The following is a 26,170-nucleotide window of genomic DNA, read 5'->3' as shown; positions in this document are numbered from 1 at the left end:
CTGATGTCCAGCAGCAGACTAGTAAGGAGATGTTACCTCAAAACATTAACATAGAAAGAAATTTGCTGCTAACCTAAATTACTTAGATTTTGATTTTATTTTTCCAATTTTGTCTCAACAAATTCCCCTTTAAAGGCAGAATTCTAATGCTCTGTAAACAAAATCTCTCTAATTCCTCATATAAATCATATATACATTTTGAAAACAATAAATGTGCACCAACCAACCCATTCCCCACAATAAACTGTCCAATTGAAAGATTACATGATTTTTCATTTACATGCATGAAAACAAATACAAACATATGAACTATGATGTCATCAGTGGCATAACTTGTACCATGACTGTTAACCACAGAGCCTTTATTTAATTTTTTTTTTCAGTCAACAAACTAAGCTGTGGAATTTGTCAGAGAATGTGGTCAAGGCTAGTAGTTTAACAGAGTTTATAATAGGTTTGGCCACATTTCTGGAGGACAGGCCCATAAATAATTGTTAGCCAGATAGACTTGGGTGTCTTCACTTTATACTTCTGGGCATGAGCAATGAACTTTCCAATTAGAATCTGCCGGATTCTTCTAAGTGACTCACATTGGCCACTGTCAGCGAGCATGGGTCTGTGTCAGAACGACACCGCTTATGTTCTTATGCTTAACGCTTGCCTTCATGTCAGGCCAGCAATGGGCACATTAAGCATGCAAAGACAGAGAATAAAACACACACAGCCTGCCAGCCCTTTCCTTGAGCTTTATTTTCACAGTTTAAAGAAACAATGCAGCCTTTTGTGCAAATACTTTTTATTAGGACTTAACAAGAGATTCAAATCTTGATATAAACAAACACAATAGTGAGACATTTAGAAAGACTGAAACTGAGAATTTACACACTGAAGGAAAGTGGGGTGGCGACATCAACAGTTGCCGGAGAATAAATATCCATAAAGCTTCATCTTTAAAACCCGAGAAACAGAGATATTGTGTCAGTTGTAAGGAGCAAAACAGGGGGAATATACATGTGGAATCACAGGCTGCTAAGGGGGTGGCGGGAGGGGACAAAGATTCTTCTCCAAATAAAACTATTTCTTCTCTTACCCTTTTTGAATTATCCTGATAAAGGGAACAAAACTCTCCAAAGCTGGTTACAGATGCATTGAATTAGTCCAATAAAACGGTCTGGTCAATGGTCTGCAATTTGTTTTCTGACCTTTAATGCTGCACATTCAGGTGGACTACAAGGGCAATTACATGACTTTATTACCCTCTTAGCCTTAAACATTTCTACTTTATTGTTCATTAAACATTCTAGGTATAAAAGTGCCTTGGGTCCAGCTACCTATGGAGTTGCATCTGACTAATTCTACTTCATCTGATTTCTCCGATTTAGATAACACTTGCTGACAATCAGCTTTATGAGAGAAGCTTTAATCTTCCGAGGTTTGGAAAGGCCCAAAATGGGGCTGGGCAGAGATTAACTACCCCCCCCCCCCCACCTCCCCTCCTTGTAGATTCTGAGCAACCTCCAGCGAGGGAGTTAGGATTTTGCCACCCCTAAGCAATGTCACTGCTGTTGTGCCTCCCCACTCCCCTCGGTCAACAGGGAGTAGAAGGTCTGAGACCCAGCCCCACAGTTTCCAGCAGTAGCTCAGGAGTAGGTTCTGTGGCTAGAATTGTCAAATTTTAAAGCACATTGATAAGCGTTTACATCTTTCATTTTACATTATAAAAATAAAATACATTTTCCAACTTTGCTTATATCTATATGATTTATTTTCTTTTTACTGGGTGAGGAAATGGGATCTCAAGTTTCAGTACAGGGGGAAGATCTCAGAGCTGAGGATAGAAGGAGAGGGTGAGAGGACCAAGGATAGGGAGACAACGGGAAGAAGAGCAGAAAGGGAATATGGAGGAGGTGAGAAGACTGGGCAGGGGGGATTGCCCTATTGGGGGATCGGGCATCCCCCGGTGGGCCGGTCGCTCTAGTCACGTGGTCTGCCGAGTGCGGCTGTGACAGAGCCGCGCTCGGTAGACCACGTGGTATCTCCTGGGCCGGCCTGGGCGGTGGAAGAAAGGAAGAGTTAGGAAGAAAGAGAGGTTTCAGGATCTGGAATAAAGAATCCACAATCAAGGTAGCGAGGACCCCAATTGCTGTTGGAGGGAGGGGAATGAGGCTGGTGGCCCTACCATGTTCCAGTTCTACTCCCTTCTTGCATCCCCTCTCTAACCTCCCACCCAATCTGGCATGCACACGCACACACACACGCACACACATCCCCCCCCCCTCCCCAGCTGATCCCTGTATATCCACAAGTCTCTCTCCTAACCCCCAGTAATCCCCCATTCAGCCCCATAAGAAATGCCTTGCTGGGTCAGACCAAGGTCGATTGAGCCCAGCATCCTGACTGAAAGTGACCAGTCCAGGTCCCAAGTATCTGGTAGATCCCATAAGGTACATCTAATTCCTGTTACTCATTCCTAGCCTTCTTTAGTCTACCTGGCTAATAATGTGTTTTGGACTTCTCCAGGAACTTGTCCAAACCTATTTTAAACTCTGCTGTGCTAGTCGCCTTGATCTCATCCTCTGGTAACGGATTCCACAGCTTGCTGGTGCACTGAGTGAAAAGATACTTTCTATGATTTGTTTGAAATCTGCTAGTTGTTGGTTTCCTCTTATTGTTGTAATATTCGAAAGGGTAAATAACCATCTTTTATGTTCTCATTCCAGCTCTCTCAGCAGTCTCTTTTCCAAGCTGAGAGGCTAACCTGTGTAGCCTCTCAAAACAGGGGAGCCATTCCATTCCCTTTATCATTTTTGTTGCTGTCTTTTTTTTTTGGGATGGGGTGACCTTCATTGCACACAATACCTCTCCAAAATGGCTCTCCATTGCTCTGTCTGCTCCAGGCTCATCCTCTCTCCTCCTGTTTCCTGTAAGGGCCTGGATTAGAAAGCAGAGGGCTGTTCTCTGCTGAGTGAGATTCAGCACAGCTGGAAAGCAGCAAATCTTCAGTCAGCCTGCTGCCACCAGATTTATGCCACCCCAGGCACAGGTCTAATGTGCCTATTGACAAATCCAAGCCTGGCAACCTCCAAAGCCTCTTGGTTTAAGTGTAAAACAGATAGGGTCAGATGTACTAATTGATTTTTTCCCATTTTATGCCCAAGGGAAAAATTCTTCGTATATCTGGCCGGTATACTGGAAAGTAAAAGAGATTTGATTAAAAGAAACCAGCTGGAAAGCAGTTCCCACTTTTTTGTGCCGTTATCTTATGAGTAAATAAAATGCTAAAGAAGCCCCAAGGGCAGACGAATGTTGAAGGGAGAAGTAAATGGTTCAGCAGAAGAGTCGCCTTTAATACAAACCCCCCACCCCACCCCCCTCTGGCAATTATCTAACAGATACCATGTCTACACAGAAAAAGGAAATCCTGCATTACTGTTCATAGCTATGTATAACTGTTGATAGGTAGCTCCTGGGTTAAAATGGGGAATGCATCCATTGAGGGTCAAGGGCAGGAAAATGAATATGGATGTGATTAAGTAGCTCCCCAGTATGTCTGGGCACAGATGTTTTATGAGCTCTTCCACCGCCAAGGGCACAAGAGGAGGTCCTTCCCAACACCTTTCCTCACTGGTTTTCTTTGGGAGAGGCAGTAGCTGGTTTGACCTCAGACCTTCTCAATTCCAAAAGACCCTTGACTCTGCTGTTTTAACTCATTTCCCACTTCCTGGCAATGAGGAGGTGAAAGCGGAATACAGTGGACTATCAGACAGTTGAATGATGCTTCTGCTGTTAGCTAATCGGCCTGGGCCAGTTCCAGGGTGGCTCATGCTATATTTTACCATGCAGGGACTGGACTGAGCCTGTTACTAAGTGAGCAGATAGCTGGGAGCTGGGAGTCCTTCTCCAGCCCCTCTTCCAGGCAGAGCATTCCCGTTCAGCTAGAGCAGCTGTTGACTTGGTGGGGCCTAAGTGACACTGACTGACTGAAGATGGTTATTGTTGTTCTCTGTTATTTAGACTATATTTGTTGTAGTTTTGCTTCTTGTAACTTAGATATTAAGATCTTGTAACTGTCTAAATTACACAGTCAAATTCTGCAATGTCGACACTAATGGCAAGCTATAAATATTATAATTAATGTTAGTAATGTTGATTTCTCTCCCTGGGAGATAGGAAGAGACAACGGCAGCACAGTAAGAGAAAGTTTTTCTGGCAGCACCAATACTTCTAACCAATAAGAAGAGGGGATTCCTACCCCAGTATTGCATTCAGAGTCTTTAACAAAGAGCTGTGCAGCCTGCAAGGGCTCTGATTGTATCTCCTGAGAGAGCTAGAGAAGGCCCACCCCTCGCCACCACGCCAGCCGCTTTTTTTTTTTTTTCTTTCAGTACGACACACCGGGTATCTCTCTTGCCCGGCTCCTGGCATTCCTCAGGGCAGGCTGGCGATGTCTCTCTTGGCTGGAGGGCCAGCAGGCTTGGAGTTGTTTTCATTGGCTCTTCCTTCAAAGATCATGATTCTAGAAGAAAGCAGGGAACACTATCAGACAGGCTCCTTCCATTTAAAAAGGTCTCAATCACACCCCCTCATGTTGTTTTCCTCAATTATGGGAGGCATGAGGCTTCCATCCTCTCTCAAGTCCAGATGCAATTGCTTATCCAGCCTCCTCTCTGCCCTCGTGCCCTCAGCCACACACACATTTCCTTAGCACACCCTGTATCTAACAAGCCTCTTTGCCAAGGGCAGCAGAACATCTTTTTGGTGGTGAATAGGGGGGGGGGGGAATGAAATGTCCCTTCTGCCCCCCCCCCCCAGTGCTCTAATTGCTGATGTAACCTGGGCCAAAAGGTTGATAAGGCCATGGACTCAGTGGCCCACCCCATCCTGCTGCCCTATGCTCTTTGAAATTTTGTGTTTTCCCTCTTCTGATCCCTCCCTACTCGAGTCCTTCTTGAGGTTCAAGAATCTCCTCACTGGCCATAGTTGGCTCCCACTTCAAGAATCTTTTTTTTTTTTTTTTACTGACTATCTCTTAATCTCTTTAACTTCGCCCTACTGTCTTAATCTTTCTACTGTTCCCATGTTGTGCTCACTGCCTTTTGAGCTTTTGGAAGAGCACCATAGAAAGAACATACATTACTTTTAAAATCATGTTCTGTTTTGTTTTTTTTTCCTTTTGCTCTTTCTGCTGGCAGAGGGAATGCGAGACGCCCTTCGTTCTGGGTTAGACAGATGCCCTCCCTGTTCCCACACTGGAATCCTGCCTTGCACCGAGCACTCTTCTGGAGCCTCTCCATCACCAACCGGGCAGGGCAGAGGCAGAAGATGCCAGTTACCTTCCGTTGCCCTCTGCTAGTTTGTTGTGCGGTTGCTAAATATGGCACTGCATCATTTCCCAGCGCTAAGTCTTTCTGCTTTAGAAACCACTTCCTCAGTTACCAAAAGCCTTGCACTCCCTTAGAAGAAGGGAATGTGACACTGACTCTTATTGATCTTTTGCTTAGAATCAGATAGCTTGCGCGTAACGTTCTCATTTCGTTTCTTTTTCTGTCACTGTTTCCCATCCATCCCTGTAGTAGGGTCCTGAGACTCAGGCTGACTCTGCTGACAGGGAGCAGCCCTCTGCCTCTCTGAAACACCCCCCAGATCATAATACTGGGCCACTTGGATTAGTTTTCATCACATCCAAAAATGTTCTGGCTGTTCTAATAATTAAAAAAAGAAAAAGGACATGAGTTATAAAGCCAAATGGACTTCTCTCTTCTGGAGAGATGTAACTCAGCTACATACTGTCCATGCCCTACTTCTAGAACAGGGGCCACAGCCATGCCAAAGGATACAGTACGGCAGTATGCAAAGCAGCGATCTGGGGCTTCACTCAGTGGCTTTTGTTTAATCTGGAAAAAGAGCCCCTTTGGGAACAGGCTGGAAAGTGAAACATGAGGCGGGGGGGAGGGGGCCAGAAACAATGAGCTGTCTGTGCCTGGCTCTGCTGGGCAAAGACTCCATCAGTGAAAGCGGCCTGACACCCCCAGAGAAGCGCATGGTGTAACCAGGCAGGGAGCAAGGCTGCCAGCTGCCCCCCCCCCCCCCCCCGGCCCTAGAATGCCCAGTGTGGGAAGCTGCGGGCTGTGTCTCCCGGGGACTCGCATTCCAAAAAACCAAGCCCACTGCCAACAGAAAAGGGAAAGGCAGGCACAGAGCAGGCATTGTGACATACTGAACAGCCTGGCAGTAGCCCCATGAGCTGAAAGAGATGCAGGACGATAAGAAAACATTTATGAAGGTAATTTTTGTACGTGCTGCTGTTCTCAAGAAGTAAAGTCAGATGAGAAGAGAGAGAGAGAGAACAAGGGAACAGAGCTTTAACAGATCCAGCTAGTGCTAAGATGTCAGAGAAAAGATACAAGACCCTACAGGGGATACGGCCCAGTCCCCGCTGATAATCCCCCTTCCTCTCAAAAAGAGGCAAGAATCCTTTAGAGATTTCAAGGTAGAAAAAATATAAATGACTAAATATTATCCCTCTTAAGTATTCTCTTCCTAATTGTACTGTAATTAAAGCTTTACTCATAATGCAGTAAAATATTTAACATGCTTTTAGCTGGAATGTTACCTGAGAGCAATAAATAAAATTCCTAAATCCTAATCACATAAAGACATCACCAGGCAGCTTGAATAATCTGTTACTTAACCCTTTCTATTCCTGACACTGTGGCTGAGCAGATTAAGAGCTTCAGAAGACGACTCCCGGCCCCTTCTCTGTGGCTCGCAGTTTGTACCTGCGCAACAATAAGTCAGCAGCCAGGCAGGACTCCCTGAGCTATGTGCTGGGATGCCAAAGAGTGACCCTGGCTGTCATCCCTGTTGGAGACTCGGCTGCCTCAAATCTGACCATACTTCCCTCCCTGCTTACTCCCTTTTCTTTATAAGAAGTTTATCGGGACAAAGTGTTTTCTGCCTATGAATCTGCCCATGAACTGCAGATTGATCTTTCACCGATTAATGGCGAAAGCCGTTTCAGAAGAACACCGCTCTCAGAAATCAGGGCTCCAAGAGGGACTGGGAAGGGAATCGGAGACAGAAGTGCAATGGTGGCAAAGAATTCAGTGCACTTCTTATCAAAATGCAGGACAGAAGAGAATCCTGGTACCCAGGGAGAGGGGCTTGGAGCGAAGCCGCAGACACCGCAGTGTAGACTGCTGCTTCCTTAGCGCTGAACGAGACACCTTCTGCTCACAAGGAAGAGCCCGGCCAGTCCTGCTTCAAATCATTTGGGGAGTTTTCCTGACCTGAAACCAGAAGTGGAAAAAGTGGGAGGGACTTTCCCTATTCCTTGTGAGCCGGAGCCAGGTGACACATGCTCCTGTCACCCGTGTGACAGGCCCAGGGCAGGCAGGGCAGGTTTACAGTGCTGTAGTTTTCAGAAATGTCCTGAGTTTCTTGCCAGTTATTCACTGACAGGTTTTTCTTCCCCAGCTTGCACTAGAAGGAATCAAGGAAGCATGACTCGTTCTCATGAAATGCTTCTCATGCCGATGATACACTAGTCCAGCAAGACATACCAGCGTGGCATAGGAGAGAAAGAGAGAGAAACTAGCTAATCCCTGCCAGGTATAAGCTGGGAGGGAGAAGGTGACCCAGTATCATGCATTGACCTCACACTCTCCACAGTCCTGATTTTCAATCTTGGTCTGGTTTAGTTGTTGAATCTATAGCACATTTATTAGCGAGTCCTTCCCTAACTCTCTGCCATCCTGCATCTGCACCTAAGGGGGTCAGGCCTGAACTGGCACCCTCTACTTACAGCTTGAGGACTACAGAGCGCTTCCCCAGCATCATCTTCACAAAGTCCCGATAGCAAATAGCTTCGCTGGCTCCTCCCGTCACTTCCGAGATCATCTTCTTCACCTCCAAGTGCGTCTTAGGGACCCCCAACTTCTCCATCATTCTCTTCAAGGACATCATGTCTGTGACAGGGGCAACAGTTTTAGTGAGAGAACAAGAGGAAACCTGCAGGACTCACAGCCACAGATATGTTCAGTCTGATCCTTCCCAGCTTTTCTAATGAGCAGGACAGGTAAGAAACCCACAGCTACGAATGTGCAGGTGAACTCAGATGGGCCAAATGAAATTGAAATAATAATGCAATTTGTATGTTAACATCTCCCTAAGTCAGAGTCCAATAGGGGGGCACAATAGTCCAGCACTGGGGAGGATCTGTGTGGCAGAATCTTGTGGGATGGGGATCTGAGATACAGAGGGCAGCATTAGATCAACCGGGTGTTAGAACTTCATAGCATCATTCTGGGTGTTAGTTTCCAAAAAAACCCAAAACAAAACCACAGAGTCGATCTTCCTCATGGTCTTTAGTAGCAGCAGTAGCAGGCTGCACTGCCTGGACAACTGTACTCAAGGGACTGTCCAAACAGGAATTACCTTGTCCCTCAAAAAGATAAACTAATCGGATCCATGAACTGGTTCTGATCAGTGCTAAACCTCCTCAAAGTCTGACTCTTTCTCTGAGCAAACGCAGACTGGGGGAGGGGGGGGGGGGCAAATTGCTCATGGGAGGAGGGAAGATGTACAGTGCCATCCCTACTTCAGACCCCTTCCCACTAAAGCAAGCTGGCAGTGGTTTATGTATGAACATCCTCTATGGGTTGTGTGCTCAGTGCCTGCAGTTACCTACACTACAAGGCAGAGCTGCTTTCTTGGCACACATATTTTGTATGTGTTATATTTATATTGTAATTAAAGGCATTCATTGCTCAAGCAGACAGCTCTGTGAGGGCTTTTACTGATAGATATGCTGGAGACTTTCTGGCCTTCTCTCTGGCTGCTTTATACACTTGGAATTACCACCATCGCCGCCACACTTGCCTTCCTGTCTGAGGCACACTCACCGATCTCGCCTTCATCATTCAGATCAAACTCCAAGAATTTCTCTGCAAGATATAATGAATTAATATCATATACGCTGCCTACAAGCATTGGGTACCAAGCTAAGAACAGCCAACTCCCATCCTTCAGGCTGACAAACAGGATTTGGTTTTCTGAATATCTACAAGGAGTACTGCTATCGTATATGTGGAGACTGTGGTGCAAGAATCAGAGCCATATGCAGCCCTGGAGGACTGGAACTGATCACCCCTTGTCTAAGGCAGAGTTTCCACACTTGGCAGTGTTCAGTAGTTCTAATTTGCAAAATATTTAGACTTTAAAAGGCCGATGCAATATCGTGCGCTGGCTGCAGTGCGATTTGACGCATGTTTGGATGTGTACCCATATCCCCTGATGCAAAACGGGGGTTAGCGCATCCAGAACGCATGCCCAACCGAACATAGAGCTAATAGCGCTCATCACATGTAAATTTATGTTGATTAGGCTATTAGCTATTTCCCCTGATGCTAAAAAAAAAAAAGTGCACCCAACATGCACATTTTCACTCTCAAACATTAACACCTGCCCCAGAGCAGCCCAAAATGTTTACAGAAAAGCAGAAAATACTGCTTTTTTCTAGTTCCTCCGACTTAATATTGTAGCGATATTAAGTCGGAGGAGCCAAAAAAGGAAAAACCTTAAAAAAAAAAGTGTGCCAGCAGTCAGGTTAGGAAAAGGGACACTCATAAAACTGAGCGTCTGCTTTCCTAACCCGCGGACGGCCGACCTCTCCTGTGCGCCCTCTCCCAAAGAGGCGCTAGAGGTGTATGATTTCCCCTAGTGCCTCCCTTTTACCGCGGCAGTCCATTTAAATATTACATGGAGCGCCCCGGAGAAGGGTATAAGCGTGCATTAGGAGAGCGGGCGCTCAATCATGAGCACCTGTTTTCCATGCTCTGAGAGGTGCATTCAGCCCAATGCACAGTTTTACCAGCAGTAGAACGCATTTTGTGAGCATAAACCTTACTGTTGATGCAGCAAGGAATTTTATGCTCATAAAAAGGGCATTAAAAAATGTGTGGTCAACACATTTGTAACGCCCCTACATGGAAATTCCATTAAGTATGCCCTCCAAATGTAGAGAGGTGCGCTGGCTGAACTCACATTTTTTTTAACGCTGGAAACTTTACACCTGGGTCAAAAGTGGAGTAAAGTTTCCAGTGCACCTGTATGGGCACATCAGATTTTTTAAAAAGAAGTCTTTCCTGCTCCGCGGCCAGATAGCCATACTTATCCTGCTACGTGGCGGAGAATGTCAGATGTACTCTTCTGCTGGCAGCTCCCTCACCCCCTCCCCACGTGCGTTCAGCTCATGCTGAATGCATGTTTAACTAAGCGAACGTATGCTTTAAATCCTGATGCATTTGCATATCATTGCTTACTGAATCAGGAGTTAAAAACAATATTAGCCTGTGCAGTGGGAAACTGTGCGCCAAACTGCAATGCACACTTTTAACCCTCAGGTTTCTGCATCTCCCGGAGCATGTAACTTCTTCCAAGCATGCCTAGCTAATTGCACAAATCCTCCTATTATTGCTTTGTATTTTCTCTCAGTCTAATGATATGACATTTTCTAGCAGCAGAAGGAGGCATTTATTGTACTGCACTACAATGAAGTAAATTAAAGTACATCCTATTTCACTATATTACATTATATCACCTCTCATCTCACTGCACCCCATAGGGTGGGTGTTTTTTCTTGCCCTGATGCTTAGAACCTATTAAAGGCCTCCTTGCCCTGAAGCCCCTTTGTGTTAATATACAAACTGCAGTAAAAAGACCGCAGAATCCAGGAAGACAATGAATTGATTGTTGAGGAACTGAGGGTGGTGGGACTGCAGAGCCGACAGCAGAAAAACCTAGAAAGAACAAGCGCACCAGGGAGAAAGAGATGTCTGTTCCAAATATATCCCCAGTGTGGCACAGAATAACTTCCCACCTACAGCCAAAATATTTTCAGAAAACCTAGTGCAGAAAATAAACAGAGCCTGAGATCAAATAGCATCCCAGGGCCAAGTATCTAGTATCATAGGAAACTACCAGGGACCAGCTACTCCTGGGGGAATTCTGCACAAAAAAACCTAAAATTCTGCAAACTTTATATTGGTCAAAATAACACAATTTACATGACAATCTTTAAGTAATTACATTTTTAATTAATACAGAAAAAAGTTATTACTTAAAGATGCAGAATTTTAAATATTTTGAGCAGAATTTCCCTAGAAATTCACTGTAAGAGTGTCCCTTCCACTCGCTCTCCCTACTCCCCTGGCCACTTTGCCCTCTCAGGCCCCAACTCCTCCACCTGCCAGTATCTCTCCCCTCCACCTCTAGGCTCAACCCCTTCCACTCTATTGCCAGTCCCAGAGTTTGACCCCGTTCTTAGTACTGCCCCTCACACAAGCTCCCTCTGTCCCTCCCTCTCTCACACACATGTTCCCTCTCTCTAATGCATATACACACACTCATACAGGTTCCCTCACTCTCTCGCACACACACACACACACACATCCCCTCATACAATCCTCTCTTTCTTGCATACACACCCACACAAGCTCCCTTTCTCTCTCACACATACATCCTCATTCAGGCTAACTATGTCTCTCTCTCACGCACCCTTTCACACAGGCTGTTTCACACATACACAATCCCTTCACATGGGCCAGCACCCTCACATACACAGGATCCCTTTTTCATACACATGAGCTCCCAATCTCTCACACACATACACACTCCTTCACAATCTCCTCATATAGGCTCCCTCTCTCTGAAAGCCACCCTCAAGCATCCCTCCCCCACTCTTTTACCTCCCATGCTCTCTCTCACACCCTCCTGCTCTCTCTCCCCCTCCCCTCCCCTCCCCCTCTCCTCTCTCACACACACACATTCTCTCTCACCAGGGCTTTCCATCTTCACCGCGAACGGCGCACCGGGGCCTTCATCTTCGCCGCGAATAGAGCACATCCCACGGCATATGCGGGACGTGCTCCGTTCGCGGCATGCCGGGGTCTCCTCTGTTATTTTCTGCACAGAATTTGGCAATCTGTGCAGGGGGGGGGGAATTCTGCACAAATTCTGCGCTCCTCAGTAGCGCAGAATTTCCCCAGGACTAGGACCAGCACAGCAACTAGCATAGGAGCCAACGTTTCAAAATGATTGGGTGCTAAACTCAACAAAAATTACCCCTCCCCGGACACAGTGAAGGAGTCTGCCCAATTTTGGGGGTGTTCAAAGCACCCACAATATCCACAGAGTTGGCACCTATGGCAGCTAGCACAATAAGGAACTGACCCTCTCCAGAGACAGACACAGCAGTCAGTGCAATAAGGAAGTGACCCTCTCCAGAGACAGACACAGCAGTCAGTGCAATAAGGAAGTGACCCTCACCTGTGACTGGCACAGCAGTCAGTGCAATAAGGTATTGTTTCCTAATCCTGTCCTTGAGGACCATCTAGCCATTCTGTTTTTTCAAGATATCCACAGTAACTATGCATGAACTACATTTGCATGCACTGCTTTCATTGTGTGCATATATATCTCATGTTTATTCTTTGTGGATATCCTGAAAAACAGGCTGAGAAACATTGCAATAAGGGACTCACCTACAGAGAAGCAGTAGCAAACCAAACACAAAGAGGAGTTAGTGAAGAAAATCCAGAGGGCATGAGTGTGGTTATATTAACTGTGCCCCCAGGAACATTTAAACAGAAAATGCAGCCATCTTTAGGGTGGAAATAAGGCAGCAATTACAGTTACTGCCCAGATGAAGACTACAAAAAGACTAAGGTTGTAGCTGAGGGACTGGAAGCTGAGTGTCTGGGATCTCAGCCCCATGTTCTGCTTTTTCAGTCCCTGCACTCCCAGAAAAATGTCAGCAGAGTCTGAGGAAAGGAACACTTACCTTTGAAAGAGGTAAGATTTTCTTCCAGATTCTCTTCATCACTGAACTTTTCATCATCCAGAAACTCCTAAAAGAGAAAAGACAAGGGTCTGAGAAGTGCTCTTAATCTTCAAAACAAGGGACACACAGCACGCCAAGCTTCCAGGTACTGCAGCAAAATGCACTGTAATACTGGAGGGCATTCTACCGCCGCACTGCTCTCCTCTCTATTTCACAGAATCACAGATATGTCTATCAGTCCTATATCACAGCAGTGTTAGAATACAGAAAGGCTGGCACTGAAGGAAATACCCTGTATTCCTGAACAGGGCAGGTATTGGATGGAGAAAATAGAGCGACTGCTCGGTGTTTCAGTACCACAAGGGACCCCCTTGGAAAAGATGAGTTATATCACTGAGGCAGAGTTTCAGGGTGTCTTCCCTGGGCCCCTGTGTGTTTACCACTGGCTCTGTTCCTAAATGTCAGAAAACTTGGTATCTTCTATTGAACCAACATAAGAATAATCAGGAGATGCAGGTCCCTTCTAATGTGACTCAAACTTAAATAGTAATTGGCAGCAGTGGACAAGTTTATTTATTTGATTTATATTCTGCTTTTCAGACACTTCAAAGCAGATTGCATTCAGGTATTTCTCTGTCCCAGTGGGCTCATAATCTAAGTTTATACCTGAGGCAATGGAGGGTGAAGTGACTTGCCCAAGGTCACAAGGAATAACAGCAGGGTTTGAACTCTGGTTTGCAGCCCACTGCTCTAAGCACTAGGCTACTCCTCCAGTCTTACTCCATCATGAATTGCCTTCCAGGATGAGAAAGTAAGCCTTAGGATAGATAGTGCTGTTTTTGGGAGAAGAGAGGAACCACACTGTCCACTACACCGAAATTGTATGCTGCTTATTCTATACCCATGAAACCTGGGTGTCTATTGCATAACATTCAGTATAAAGTGCTCACGTTAATCCGTAAGATCCTTTCAAACAAAGATACTGTCTGGCTTGGTGCATCCCTACATCTTTATGTTCCGCAACGAGCCCTTAGATCTGTGAACAAGGGTTTAAGAGCATAAGAAATTGACATGCTGGGTCAGAATAAGGGTCCATCAAGCCCAGCATCCTGTTTCCAACAGTGGCCAAACCAGGTCACAAGAACCTGGCAATTACCCAGTATTAGAGGTTCCATCTATTCACAGTAACCATTCAACAGAGGTTAGAGAGAGAGCAATATCTATAGCCGGTCCCAAACTTTGGAACACAATGCTGCTGCAAATTTGAGAGTATGTACAGATGTTAAAACCTTTAAGAAAGAATAAAAACATGGATTTTCGGGATGATTTGAGTAGTAATTTGTATTGTCAATACTGATTGCAGTTCTGTGATTGCATACTATGTACGTTTTTAACCAGTAAACTATTTTGATCTGAAATGGATAAGACGGACTATAAATAACTTGTAACAGGGACGGCTACCTGAGGCGAAGAACAAGATGCCCGATGCCCCCTCCCCCCCGATACCCAAAAGGCATACACTCACTTAGGGGCCGATACAATAAAGTCGTATAGAAAGCGGGCGCTGAACAGTCAGCACCTGCTCTCTTAACGCGCGCATGGCGCCCCAAAGGTGGGCGCCTTGCAATATTTAAATTAAGGGGTCACGTTAGCAAGGATGCACTAGGGTTGCTTGCTAACGTGAACCAAAACGGTTTTCGTGACTGCCGTATGCCAATAAATCCAGCGTTGGTTTTCGTGACTAGGTCGCTGAAAACCTAAGTTATGGTTCACTTTAGCTACCCAGAACTGAGCCTGTTGAATATCGCCCAATCCAAGTTAGGGGGAGGGGTAGCCTCGCTTGGAGCCCGCCCCTTTTCCCAATTGTAGTACACAGGCTGAGCAAGGCTAACTGTCTTCGGAGAGCGACAATGGATTTCGCGAGTGAGGAGTGGTGAGAGATCTCTGGTTGCGGCTTCATGTGCGGGGGTAGACTGAGGGAGCGGCGGTTAAATAGCAGCTGCTGAGGATTTTGCCGTCCCTTATCAGTTGAGGTTACCCCCACCCCCACTTCACTCTCGGGAGCCCGATACCAGCCGGGAGGAGTTCCAGAGCGCTGCTGCCTTCCTCTGGGAAGGAGGAAAGTTTAACTTTCGGTAAGTTGGGTTGTGTTTAACGGCATCGGTAACGAAAACCGACACCATTAAACTTGGTGGTGGATTTTGTGATGGGCCTGATCATCAATTTTTTTTCTTTTCTTTTTATTCTTTTTTTGATGTGTACATCTATTAACACCTGCTCCTTGCATTAGGGGATTGATTAGCGCCTATTCTACCCATGCCCAACTGCACGTTAAGAGTGCGCTCGGCTCAGCGCACCATATTGCATCGGTCCCAAAATGTCATGTGGGGGAAAATGTAATGAAGTCAAATGGGGGTGGGCAGGAAAGAAAGGCAAACACCCTCCTCCCTCAGATTGATATGGATTAGCGGTGGTGTGCACACTTCTCTCCCCCTGATCTCTGCACTCTCCCCCATTCCCTTCTGCCCACCACCACCCCAGCACCAGCCTTAGAAATGTAGAAATACACATGCTCTAGATATAGAAATGCTGTCTCTCAGAATAAAGACATTTTTCATTTTCTATCAAATAATGTATCCCTGGATCACACATCATCAGCAGAATTCAGCCAAGAAATCTCCAATTCAAATTTCAAATTTGAATCTAAATAACCAAGTAGTAGAGCACATCCCTTGGCCTGCCATTAACTGTATCTGGCAACCTGGCTATAAGACATTACAAGAAAACGCCCTCAGGGCCCTATCAACCTAATAAACGAAGCTTGACCAACGTGCCGCAAATGCGCAGTAGAGAGCAGCTCTACTGCGCATGTGCGGGCAAGCACGTTGGTCTCAGCGAGCATCAGCTAGATATCAACATGGCGGCATCGGGCGACATTGAGCGGTAGCGGTGTCGGCGACGAGGAGTGTCGTTGTCGTCGAGCGGCAGCAGCAGCGACGAGGAGCGGCAGCCAGTAGCGAGGAAGGAGAGAGTGAGAGGGAGGGAGGGAGGAGAGAGTGAGAGGGAGGGAGTGAGTGAGAGGGAGGAGGGAGGGAGGAGTGGGTGGGAGGGAGGGAGGGGAGAGTGGGTGGGAGAGGTGGGGAGGAGTGAGGGGAGAGGGAGAATGAGGGGGGAGAGGGAGAGAATGAGGGGGGAGGTGAGAGACAGAGGGATGTGAGTAAGTGGAAGGGTAAGAAGTTGTGGAGCAGAGAAAAAGGGAGTGGAGGAGGGCTGAGGGAGAGGGGATGGGATTGAGAGAGGGTGGGGAGTGACTGAGGGAAGGGGAGGGAGGTGAGAGTGAGGGGAGGGAGGCAGTGGGAGACAGAGGGTGAGTAAGACTGAGTGGAGGGAAGGGGGTGAGTGAATGAGGGGAAGGGGGAGTGAGGGAGAAAAAGTGTAGAAGGGTGCTGTGTTCGAAAATGGACTGAAAAAAAAATTTAATGTAGCCCGTTTTAACGGGCTTAACGGCTTGTATGCAATAAAGAAAGCCCTAGCCACTCAGCAAAACTATTTTTAAAATTGATAACATTGCAGCAACAATTTTAGAAAACAGATACAAGATCTTATTCACTCGGATGATATTTAACACCTCATAAATTACACAAAATATATCCATTGGTATCAGTTAGAGATGAATATAGAATAAAGATACCATAAAGCATAAAATGTACAGACCAAAACTAAACTGGAAACCACAACAAACCAGATGATATATGTATTGCAACATTACCATTCTTTATAAAACATCAAACAATAAAATCAAGAAATATAAATCATGAATAATACTAGTAAAAACATACTAATAAAATAAAAACATATTTCAAAACATCTGACTAGAACATTAAATAATTTAAAAAAGTGTTATAAATTTCTCAAAAACACCAATAAAATATTTTACATCGGCAAGAGCAATATATTTTACAACATCAAATAACATCTAATAATTAAAACTAATAAGGATTTTAAAAAATCCTCAGGTCTCAATATCTGGAAGCTTTTGATTCTGTCACCATGAGATTGTTGTGGATTAGTTAGTGATAGGGAGGGGGAGGAGACACACAAACTTTCTCCTCCCTCTCATGTGCTCACTCACAGATACATACATACAGACACAAGCATGCTGACTCTCACGCTCACATTCATCCACATTTGCTCACACGCTCTCTCTCTCTCTCTCTCACACACACACGCACACACTTTCACGCTCCCACACATGCATGCTCTCTAACATATAATAACTTCTCAAGCTCCCAGACACACGATCTCTGAGACGTCGACACGTGCTCTCACACATACACACTGGCTCCCATGCATCTGCATGGTGACTCACTCTCGCATACTCACACATATGCATGCTGGCTCACAGTCACTCTCTCATGCTCACACACATGCATGCTCTCTCACACACACTTTCACTCACTTTTCATCCTCTGGGCCTCTGAATTAAAAAGAAAATGCTTTTACTTATACTGATCAGGGGGATCCAGGCTGGGTTAACTATTGTGATCCTGGAAGTGGCCCCAATGCTGGGAGGATAAGGAGAGGAGGAGCAGGTGGGGAAAGGGTTATTTTTTTTTGCCATAGCTAAGCATAACGGTGGCCTAGGAGCAGACAGCACTGGGAGGCCTTCAGCTGGTGGTGAGGCAGTGGAACGGGAGATCTGCTGGCTCCATCCCACTGGCAGAGGAAGAGATAACGGCAGAGAAGCATGGGGAAGCTGTAGCAGTGCTTCCTGCCACTGCAGTGAAGCAGGGGGAGGGGCACCTGAGGAGATTAGGGAGCAGAAAGCACTGCCGCGGCCAGTTAGAAAGGAAAATGGGAAGCAGGTAGTCCAATCATTTTGCCGCTGCCACTGCTGCTGATGCAAAAATGAAAAAGGCAGACCACGGCAAGCAAAAAACTGCTACTGCGCGGCAGGTGTTGGTCGCAGCGACTCCGCCAGCATGGAGCTGCCGTGACCGACACTAACCCAGGTGATAGGCCGGATTGACCTGCCGGGGCAAGCCTCAAGCCCTGATAAGCCAATCCACCCCTGGAGCAGGGTGAGGCAGATGCCATAGGGGTGCTTTGAGAAGGGCTTATCTTGCCGCCTCAAACTTCTGCTGCCTGAGGTGACCGCCTCACCTTGCCTCATTATAGAACCACCCCTGACTCGTAAATAAACTTGTAAATTGTAAATAAAGTCTACTGATTCCCATCAAGGCTTTCTTATGAAAATTAGGAAAATATACAGAAGTATTATCACGCTCCAAACTTCCAGTAGCTGATGCAAAGGTCATGAAGGTACAATTCAGACAGGCTGTTCCTCTTGTATGAATGCCCGAGAGCAGACTGCCAAAATTAGGTATCCTGCTCTGAGCTAGTCGATGGGAAATGCACAGGAGGCGGCCAGAGAAAATGTAATAAGATCAGGCTTAAGAAATGTGAATTGGGAATGGGACGCATTGCTGACATTTGCTTTATCTGAATCAAAGTGAATTGAAAAGACCAAAGACGACAGAAGAGCCTTGAGGAAACTCAGCATTGATCAATCTCAATCTCCTGTTGACAGGCAGTGCTCAGATATGTGGAAGAAAGCTCCATGCAAAAATAGGACTATACGGACTAACTTTAGGCATAACAATGCCAAAGAAGAGGCAAATCAACTGGACATGGAGATTCAGCTAACCATGCTCTAAATTCATGGGGTGTGATAAATACTGTATATCACAGGTGGAGAAGTGAAGCATTACTAATACAGGTGTGATAAACACTGTATATCACAAGTGAGGGAATGAAACTTTACTAAGGAGAGTGATAAATTACTAATGAGGGTATGATACATACTGTGTATATCACAGGTGAGAGCATGAAGATTTACTAATGAGAGTGTAATAAATACTGTATATAACAGGTAAAAGAATACAGCTTTACTAATGAGAATGTGATAAATATTGTATATCACAGGTGGAGAAGTGAAGCATTACTAATACAGGTGTGAAACACTGTATATCACAAGTGAGGGAATGAAACTTTACTATGGAGAGTGATAAATTACTAATGAGGGTAAGTTACTAAAATTAAAATTAAAAATTAAAATTAAAATTAGTAAGTTGCTAAGTTACTGTTAAATGTAAACCGCGGTGATGTATATCTTTACGTACTGCGGTATAGAAAAATCCTTAAATAAATAAATAAATAAATATAAATAATACTAATGAGAGTGTAATAAATACTGTATATAACAGGTAAAAGAATACAGCTTTACTAATGAGAATGTGATAAATACTGTATATCACAGGTGGAGAAGTGAAGCATTACTAATACAGGTGTGATAAACACTATATCACAAGTGAGGGAATGAAACTTTACTATGGAGAGTGATAAATTACTTATGAGGGTATGATACATACTGTGTATATCACAGGTGAGAGCATGAATATTTACTAATGAGAGTGTAATAAATACTGTATATAACAGGTAAAAGAATGCAGCTTTACTAATGAGAATGTGATAAATATTGTATAATCACATGTGAAGGAGTGTAATAAGCACTGTATATAATAGCTTAGGGATTGAAGCTTTATTAATGAGAGTGTGATAAATTATGCATATCACAGGTGAGGGAATAAAACATTACTAATGAGGGTGTGAACCAGCTTAGTAATATCATCTGCAATGAATGAAAATTAAAGTTCTCAGCCCTCCTTCAAGGTATCTGTTTTCTTTGTGTGTCACAGCATTTTTTAAATTTTCACTTAACTACTTTAGGCAGCCAGTAGGTTTTGTTTTTACCTGACAGTTTCTTCCTGTTCTCTTGTACTTCTAGTTCAGTATGAGCCAAGGCTAGGATCCTGGTGCCATGAGCCTCCAATCACATTACCCGGGGAAATTCTCCCCCAATTTTATAACCCTCTTCCACTCACATACCTAGCTTGGGCCTTAAGCAATGACCACAGCTCCTCTCCCCTCTAGGCTTGGCAGCCCCAGCCCTCCCAAGGAGTGGAAGTCCAGTCTTGGGATGGAACCAGGGACCTTCCACATGACAATGCTACTGAGCTATCAGCTTTATAGCCACTCGTGCTCATCACATGGTTTATAAAAGAAATCTGTTTCAAAACTTTCTCTCTGGCACTGTGATGGCTCTGTCTCTCTTTTCCTATTTGTCCTTTCCCCTCCTCCTGTGTGGGAAAGATAAGTTTCCCATATAAGGTTAGTACTGCCTGCTCCCTGGGGTAGTCTCGGTCCCTGCTCTGTGGTATGTCAAATATGTGAAGATTTAGTGTTCTGCTGCTTGTGTCCTGGTAAGATGAGAGAAGAGAAAAACTGAAACAAAGATAAGACGAGTCTGACCTTCCACACACCTTCCCTCCCCTCTTTCGTCTCATCTTCTGCCTTTGCCTCTCTTCTCTGTCTGCTCACTCTAAAAATAGTCAATCCGAGGGGCCAAGTAAAGGCTGACAAATGCTCTTCCAAGTATCTGGGAGCCCTCGATCCCTGGGAAAAGTGCATTCACTAAATCCAAGCTTGTGGATTCCCAACATAAAGTTTGTTTTAGGATTATTAAACTGCTAAGAGGGGATGCTCTTTTGGTGTTCATCAGGTGCCAGCTCTCTCCATCAGAATGGAAGCAGGTCCTCTTTCACCTGTAAGAGCTCCAGTTAGCATTGTGCAGAACAGTCTGCAGCCCCTTGGTGATGGAGAGACTCGCCCATTGCTTGCAGCTGGCTGGCTGGACCACTCGGACCGGTGCTCTCCTTTCCCTTTGCCCTCTTCCCAACCCCCCAATTCAGGCACACTAGGCAATCGAGTAGGGCATCAACCAATAGAGGGTGGCAAAGAGCAGCAATGTGGGGCCATGAGCGGAGCCCATCCCATTCACAGCCAAGAGAAGACTTGGCTACTGTGAGTGGCGCCCATATTGCTCACGGCTGAGAGAAGAGAACTCAGCAGGCCGCGAGTGGCACCCATCCCATTTGCAGCTGAGAGAAGACTCATCAATCGCAAGCAGTGCCCATCCTGCTTATGGCTGAGAGAAGCAGACTCGGTGGGCCACGGGTAACACCTCTGTTTGTGTGTGTGTATGAGATAGAAAGAGGGAGCTTGTGTGAGGGAGTGAGAGTGCATTTGTGTGTGAGAAAGGGAACCTGTGTAAGGGTGTGTGTACCAGAGAGAAAGGGAAACTATGTGAAAAGGGGAGGTGTGCAAGAGACAGAGTGTCTGTATGAGAGGGTGTATGAGAGAGAGACAGAGGGAACGTGTGTGTGTGTGTATGTGTGTGAGAGAGAGAAAGAGAGTGAGAGAGGGAGCTTTTATGAGGGAATGTATATACGGTTCCATGTAAAGCTCCGCTATCTGTTGAGCAGTTCTTCGTTTTATGTAAACCGGAGTGATTTGTAGTCCCTACTAGAACTTCGGTATATAAAAATTAAAAATAAATAAATAAATAAATAAATATGTGAGTGTGTGAGAAAGAGAGGGAGCTTGTATAAGGGTGTGTGTGTGAGTGAGAGGGATTGTGTGTGTACGAAAGAGTGATGATGTTAGTGAGAGGGAGGGAGCCTGTATAAGGGTACATGTATGAATGAGACAAGGAACCTAAGTGTGTGAAGGGGCCTGTCTAAGTGAATAAGGACATGTGTATGTGAAGGGCAGAGGGTATGAGAGTGAGAGAGCATGTGTGTGTGTTTGTGTCTAGTAGATTGTGCATGTGTGGGAGAGCCTGTGTGTGTGTGTGTGTGTGTGAGAAAGAACAAACGTGTATAATTATGTGTGTATATAAAAGGAGAAAGTTTATGCATAACAATCCCCGCTCCCCACCCTATCAGCTAATTCACAGCAATCTCAAAACATCTGGAAATCAAAAGTTCCCAGGTAATTCAGTTAGTTTTAAGCATTGGGTGTTAATATTTGATGTATGTATTGTTTTTCAGTTTTTGTTTTGGAGCTGGAACATTATTTTTTTAAGTTTTTAATTATTGGATGTCATTCTAATTACCTGCTATTTTGAAATATTCCTTTTACTAGTATGGTTTTACTATTTTTGATATTTTATATTTCTTCATTTTATTGTTGCATAATTTTTGTTTGTGTGTTTGGGCTGGGGAGATCGGGGCCGGGGCCTGGACCTGGGAGGCGGGGGGTGCACAAGGCAGACGGTTCGCCTATGGCGCATAATACCCTTGCATCTGCCCTGCCCCAATTATTATACCCCTTCCACAGTCTGGCTCTTCCCTACCCGAACTGGGAGGTAAATCAGCAGTGACAGACTCTGCTCATGCATTTTTCAGACACAGGTTGTTTCATTTTAATGACCTTGAGAGAGGTGAGTAAAATCAGTGAACTGCAAACAGGATAGATAAAGAATCAATTAGAGAGGCGAGCTCCTGCCCCAGGCATAAAAACTGCAGGATCCAGTAAAAGAGAAGCAACCCAGGAAGAAAGCGAGTCAATCCCCAGCCCCCAGCCCCCAACTCTGACACCCTTCCTCCAGGGGCAAGGACAGGTCAGCTCTCACCTGGTTCACTTCTTGCAGCCTCAGCTCCTGCTTCGCCTTCAGCAACCCGAACACTTTTCCACCTGAGAGAGAAGCACAAATAGTTTACAGAGAGCACCTAAAAACATCCCCCCTTCCCCGACCATCACCACCAGGAATCTCCAACCTTCCCACGCCACCACCATTCTAACCCCTCCTAAGAACCCCTTGACCACCACTACCACCATCATCACAATCTAAGAACCTCCTCCAACTCTGCAATCCTTCATCACACCACCACTGCAACCTAAGAACCCTCCTCCAACCCTGCAACCCCCTGACCACCACTTTAAAACTCCCTCGACTACTATTACCACTACCTAAGAACCTCCCCTTCATTACCACCTAAGAATACCCCCACCACCACAACCTAAGAAGAGCCACTGTCACCTACAAGTCCTGTACTAAAGTTCTGAGACCACTCCCTCAACTTCTATATTAAACTAAGTCCAAAGATCCTTCAACTTGTGTACTAAAATCCCTGTGCTATATAGTAAGTCCTAAAATAGATGCTCTCGGAACGGCGGAGAGAGATGTTCCCGAGGCAGACCGGGGATAGGTGCTCTCGGGACCGCGGAGCTAGATGTTCCCGAGGCAGATCGGGGATAGGTGCTCTCGGGAGAGCGGAGACAGATGTTCCCGAGGCAGATCTGGGATAGGTGCTCTCGGGAGAGCGGAGACAGATGTTCCCGAGGCAGATCTAGGATAGATGCTCTCGGGAGAGCGGAGACAGATGTTCCCGAGGCAGATCGGGATAGGTGCTCTCGGGACCGCGAGCTAGATGTTCCCGAGGCAGATCGGGGATAGGTGCTCTCGGGAGAGCGGAGACAGATGTTCCCGAGGCAGATCTGGGATAGGTGCTCTCGGGAGAGCGGAGCTAGATGTTCCCGAGGCAGATCGGGGATAGGTGCTCTCGGGAGAGCGGAGACAGATGTTCCCGAGGCAGATCTGGGATAGGTGCTCTCGGGAGAGCGGAGACAGATGTTCCCGAGGCAGATCGGGGATAGGTGCTCTCGGGACCGCGGAGCTAGATGTTCCCGAGGCAGATCGGGGATAGGTGCTCTCGGGAGAGCGGAGACAGATGTTCCCGAGGCAGATCTGGGATAGGTGCTCTCGGGAGAGCGGAGACAGATGTTCCCGAGGCAGATCTAGGATAGATGCTCTCGGGACCGCGGAGACAGATGTTCCCGAGGCAGATCGGGGATAGGTGCTCTCGGGAGAGCGGAGACAGATGTTCCCGAGGCAGATCTAGGATAGATGCTCTCGGGACCGCGGAGACAGATGTTCCCGAGGCAGATCGGGGATAGGTGCTCTCGGGACCGCGGAGACAGATGTTCCCGAGGCAGATCGGGGATAGGTGCTCTCGGGACCGCGGAGACAGATGTTCCCGAGGCAGATCTGGGATAGGTGCTCTCGGACTGCAGCTTCCCTTGTGGCTGCAGAAAGTTTTCGGGCTGGGCAGAGTTAAGATTGGGTACCGTACCTTGGGTGCTCTGCACTGCAGTCATGCTTGCTGGGTGCCGTCCGTGGCCGTTACGGGGGAAAATGCCGGAGTCCAGTCCTGCTCTTTGGCTGCTGCCAGCACTGAGCAGTGCTGCTCCCGGGGCTCCGCTTTATACTCCGGTCGCCGAGCCGAAGCCGCACTTCCCGTGCGCTAAGCGACCTCTGCTGGCGGATCCCGGGAGGACAGCGGTTCCCATTCCCGTCTGGAGCAAGGCACAAGGCAGTGCCTGCCCGCCTCTCCCTCCCCGCTACTCTCTCGCCCTCTTCCTTCTCTGCTCATCGCAGGCATTCCTTTTCCCTCTCTCGCTAACACTCGCTTCCTCTTTTCTCGCCCTCCTTTTCAGTTGCTCCTCCCCTGCCCTCCTGTGCTTAGTCAGAGGGAATAAGAAATGGCACAGTCCCCGAGGGTGGGAGGTGGAAGGGGTGGGGAAGCCTGTGCCTGAGTCTAGCACCTGCTTTTAAGAGTTCCAAAGATTTTCTTATGCTGAGTCTGCACATCTGTCCCCCGGGAGCGGCACAGATGCTTCCATCCCCCTCCCAAATAAAAAACTGCAGGCAGGGGCTTGGGTGTGGGAAGGCCCCAGAGAGTCATCACAACTGAAAACCATGCAAACAGCCACACAGGTTTCCAGCTGGAATCGCACGCTGTTTCAATGGAACGATGTTTAGATATGGGATGTAGTCTTTCTCCCTCTCTGGGGAGAGTGGTGGGGAGGGGGAACCTGTATTTAAGGTTCTTATTGTATAGGTTTTACGGTGTAAACCTAAGTAATTATTTATTGATGAAATTGGTGGGTTGTTAGGGAGACAGTAAGGGTTTAGGGGCAAGATTTAGTAAGTTTTGGGGATATTGTGAGAGTTATATTTGGGATATATACTTGTTTATGTAGTGATTCATTGTTATACTGAATTACTGTAGTATTGTCCATGTCTGTTATGAATAATTGCTGTGTTATGATGTAATTAAGATTTGTTATACACTGTATTTAATGATTTATTGTTTTATGTATTTATGTACCTTGCCTTTCATTGTTATCTGCATTGAGCACTGCCAGCAGAAAGATGAGCTCCAACTAACTATACATTTACATTCCATTCCATCACATCAGCCCTTGAAACCTTCCCAATGAAAGTCTGAAGTGTCAATAGGGCCTGTCTGGTGACTGCTGCAACAGAGAGCTTTGTGGCCGGAGATCTTTGTGCTGCTTCTTCCATGTTGGCATTGTGACCGCTGTGCATTGGAAAAACACCTCCACCCAACAGATGTTTGCATTTACACTTGGGTAGAAATATCAGTTGTTCAAGCAACATAAAACTTAATGGAAATCAAGACTGAATATGGCATTCTTTTCATTAATCATTGCATTCTTATTTACTTTAATTCTGTCCCCAAAGGCTTTATACAGCCTCAAAACAAATTACTTCATTTCTGGGAGAGGACACAGGCAGAGAAACAGAGGCAGATGGAGAAATGCTGACAGATAAAGAAAGGAACTGAAAAAAAATGCTGTGTTTAAGCAGAAGCCATCCTACTTTAGCTGATCTTATTATGTATGCGTTTGTACTGTATATGATATTACTGTGGGCATTTTTTATGTGCTTGAACTATGAAAACACAAGAGAGTAATGATTTAAATAAATAAATGAAGAGAGAGAGAATAGTGAAGACAAAAAGGAAAGAGAAAAAGAGAAGTATAGAAAAGGAAAAAAATGGAGGGGCCGATGCAGAAAGGTATGCTCAGTGGACTGTACCTTTGATCCTGCGTTTGTGTGCGCCTTTTCTGCAGGCAAAACTTATTCCCAATACAGGGAAATGTAGAAAATGTGCATACCTCAAGGAGAGTAATACTTAGCACACTCACATGGAAATCCTATGCAAATGAGGGCCTTAAGTATGAGAGACTGCATTGGACCTGTGCACCTTCTTTAGTGCTGGAAACTTAATGCTTGGGTTAAGGCTGGAGTTAAGTTCCCAGTGCTATAGAAAAAAAATAATTAAAAAGGGGAAAAAAACCCATCTGGGTGGATAAGTACTTTATCCGGCCAGATAAATGCATAAGTACCGATTTATCCAGCTATCTGGCAGCTGCTTCCTGCTGCCATATAGCCGGATATGTTGAAATTTATCTGACTATATGGTGGTGGCAACTGCTGCCACTTGTAGAGACAGCTCCCCTCTCTCTGCATTAAAATGTGCATAACGTCTGTGCTAAATGCACACTTTACATTTATTACGTGTTTTTAACTCCCGATGCATTAGCATATCATTAGCT

The 26,170-nt window shown here is 45.8% G+C and overlaps 1 protein-coding gene across 1 annotated transcript; it reads right to left on the bottom strand.

Annotated features, from left to right (window-relative positions):
• Nucleotides 1-731: 731 nt before the first annotated feature.
• AIF1L (allograft inflammatory factor 1 like) lies at nt 732-24,084 on the bottom strand. The gene is made up of 6 exons (XM_029613047.1): nt 23,878-24,084; nt 22,377-22,438; nt 12,842-12,908; nt 8,904-8,945; nt 7,805-7,967; nt 732-4,516 (listed from the first exon to the last, which is right to left on the bottom strand). The coding sequence occupies exons 1-6, from the start codon at nt 23,900-23,902 to the stop codon at nt 4,429-4,431; spliced, it is 447 nt and encodes a 148-aa protein (XP_029468907.1). The 5' UTR covers nt 23,903-24,084; the 3' UTR covers nt 732-4,428.
• Nucleotides 24,085-26,170: the final 2,086 nt, after the last annotated feature.

Source organism: Rhinatrema bivittatum, chromosome 8 (assembly GCF_901001135.1).
Source record: "Rhinatrema bivittatum chromosome 8, aRhiBiv1.1, whole genome shotgun sequence".
NCBI lineage: Eukaryota > Metazoa > Chordata > Amphibia > Gymnophiona > Rhinatrematidae > Rhinatrema > Rhinatrema bivittatum.
This window is presented reverse-complemented; position numbering and strand designations above follow the sequence as displayed.

Bases quoted from the DNA above. Each gene is read 5' to 3' on its own strand.
- AIF1L (XM_029613047.1), bottom strand. From the start codon at position 23,902: ATGACTGCAGTGCAGAGCACCCAAG. The intron at 12,909-22,376 runs GTGAGAGCTGAC...TTTCTCTTTTAG, and splicing joins GGCTGCAAGAAGTGAACCAG to GAGTTTCTGGATGATGAAAA. The intron at 7,968-8,903 runs GTGAGTGTGCCT...CCCCTGTCACAG, and splicing joins GAATGATGAAGGCGAGATCG to ACATGATGTCCTTGAAGAGA.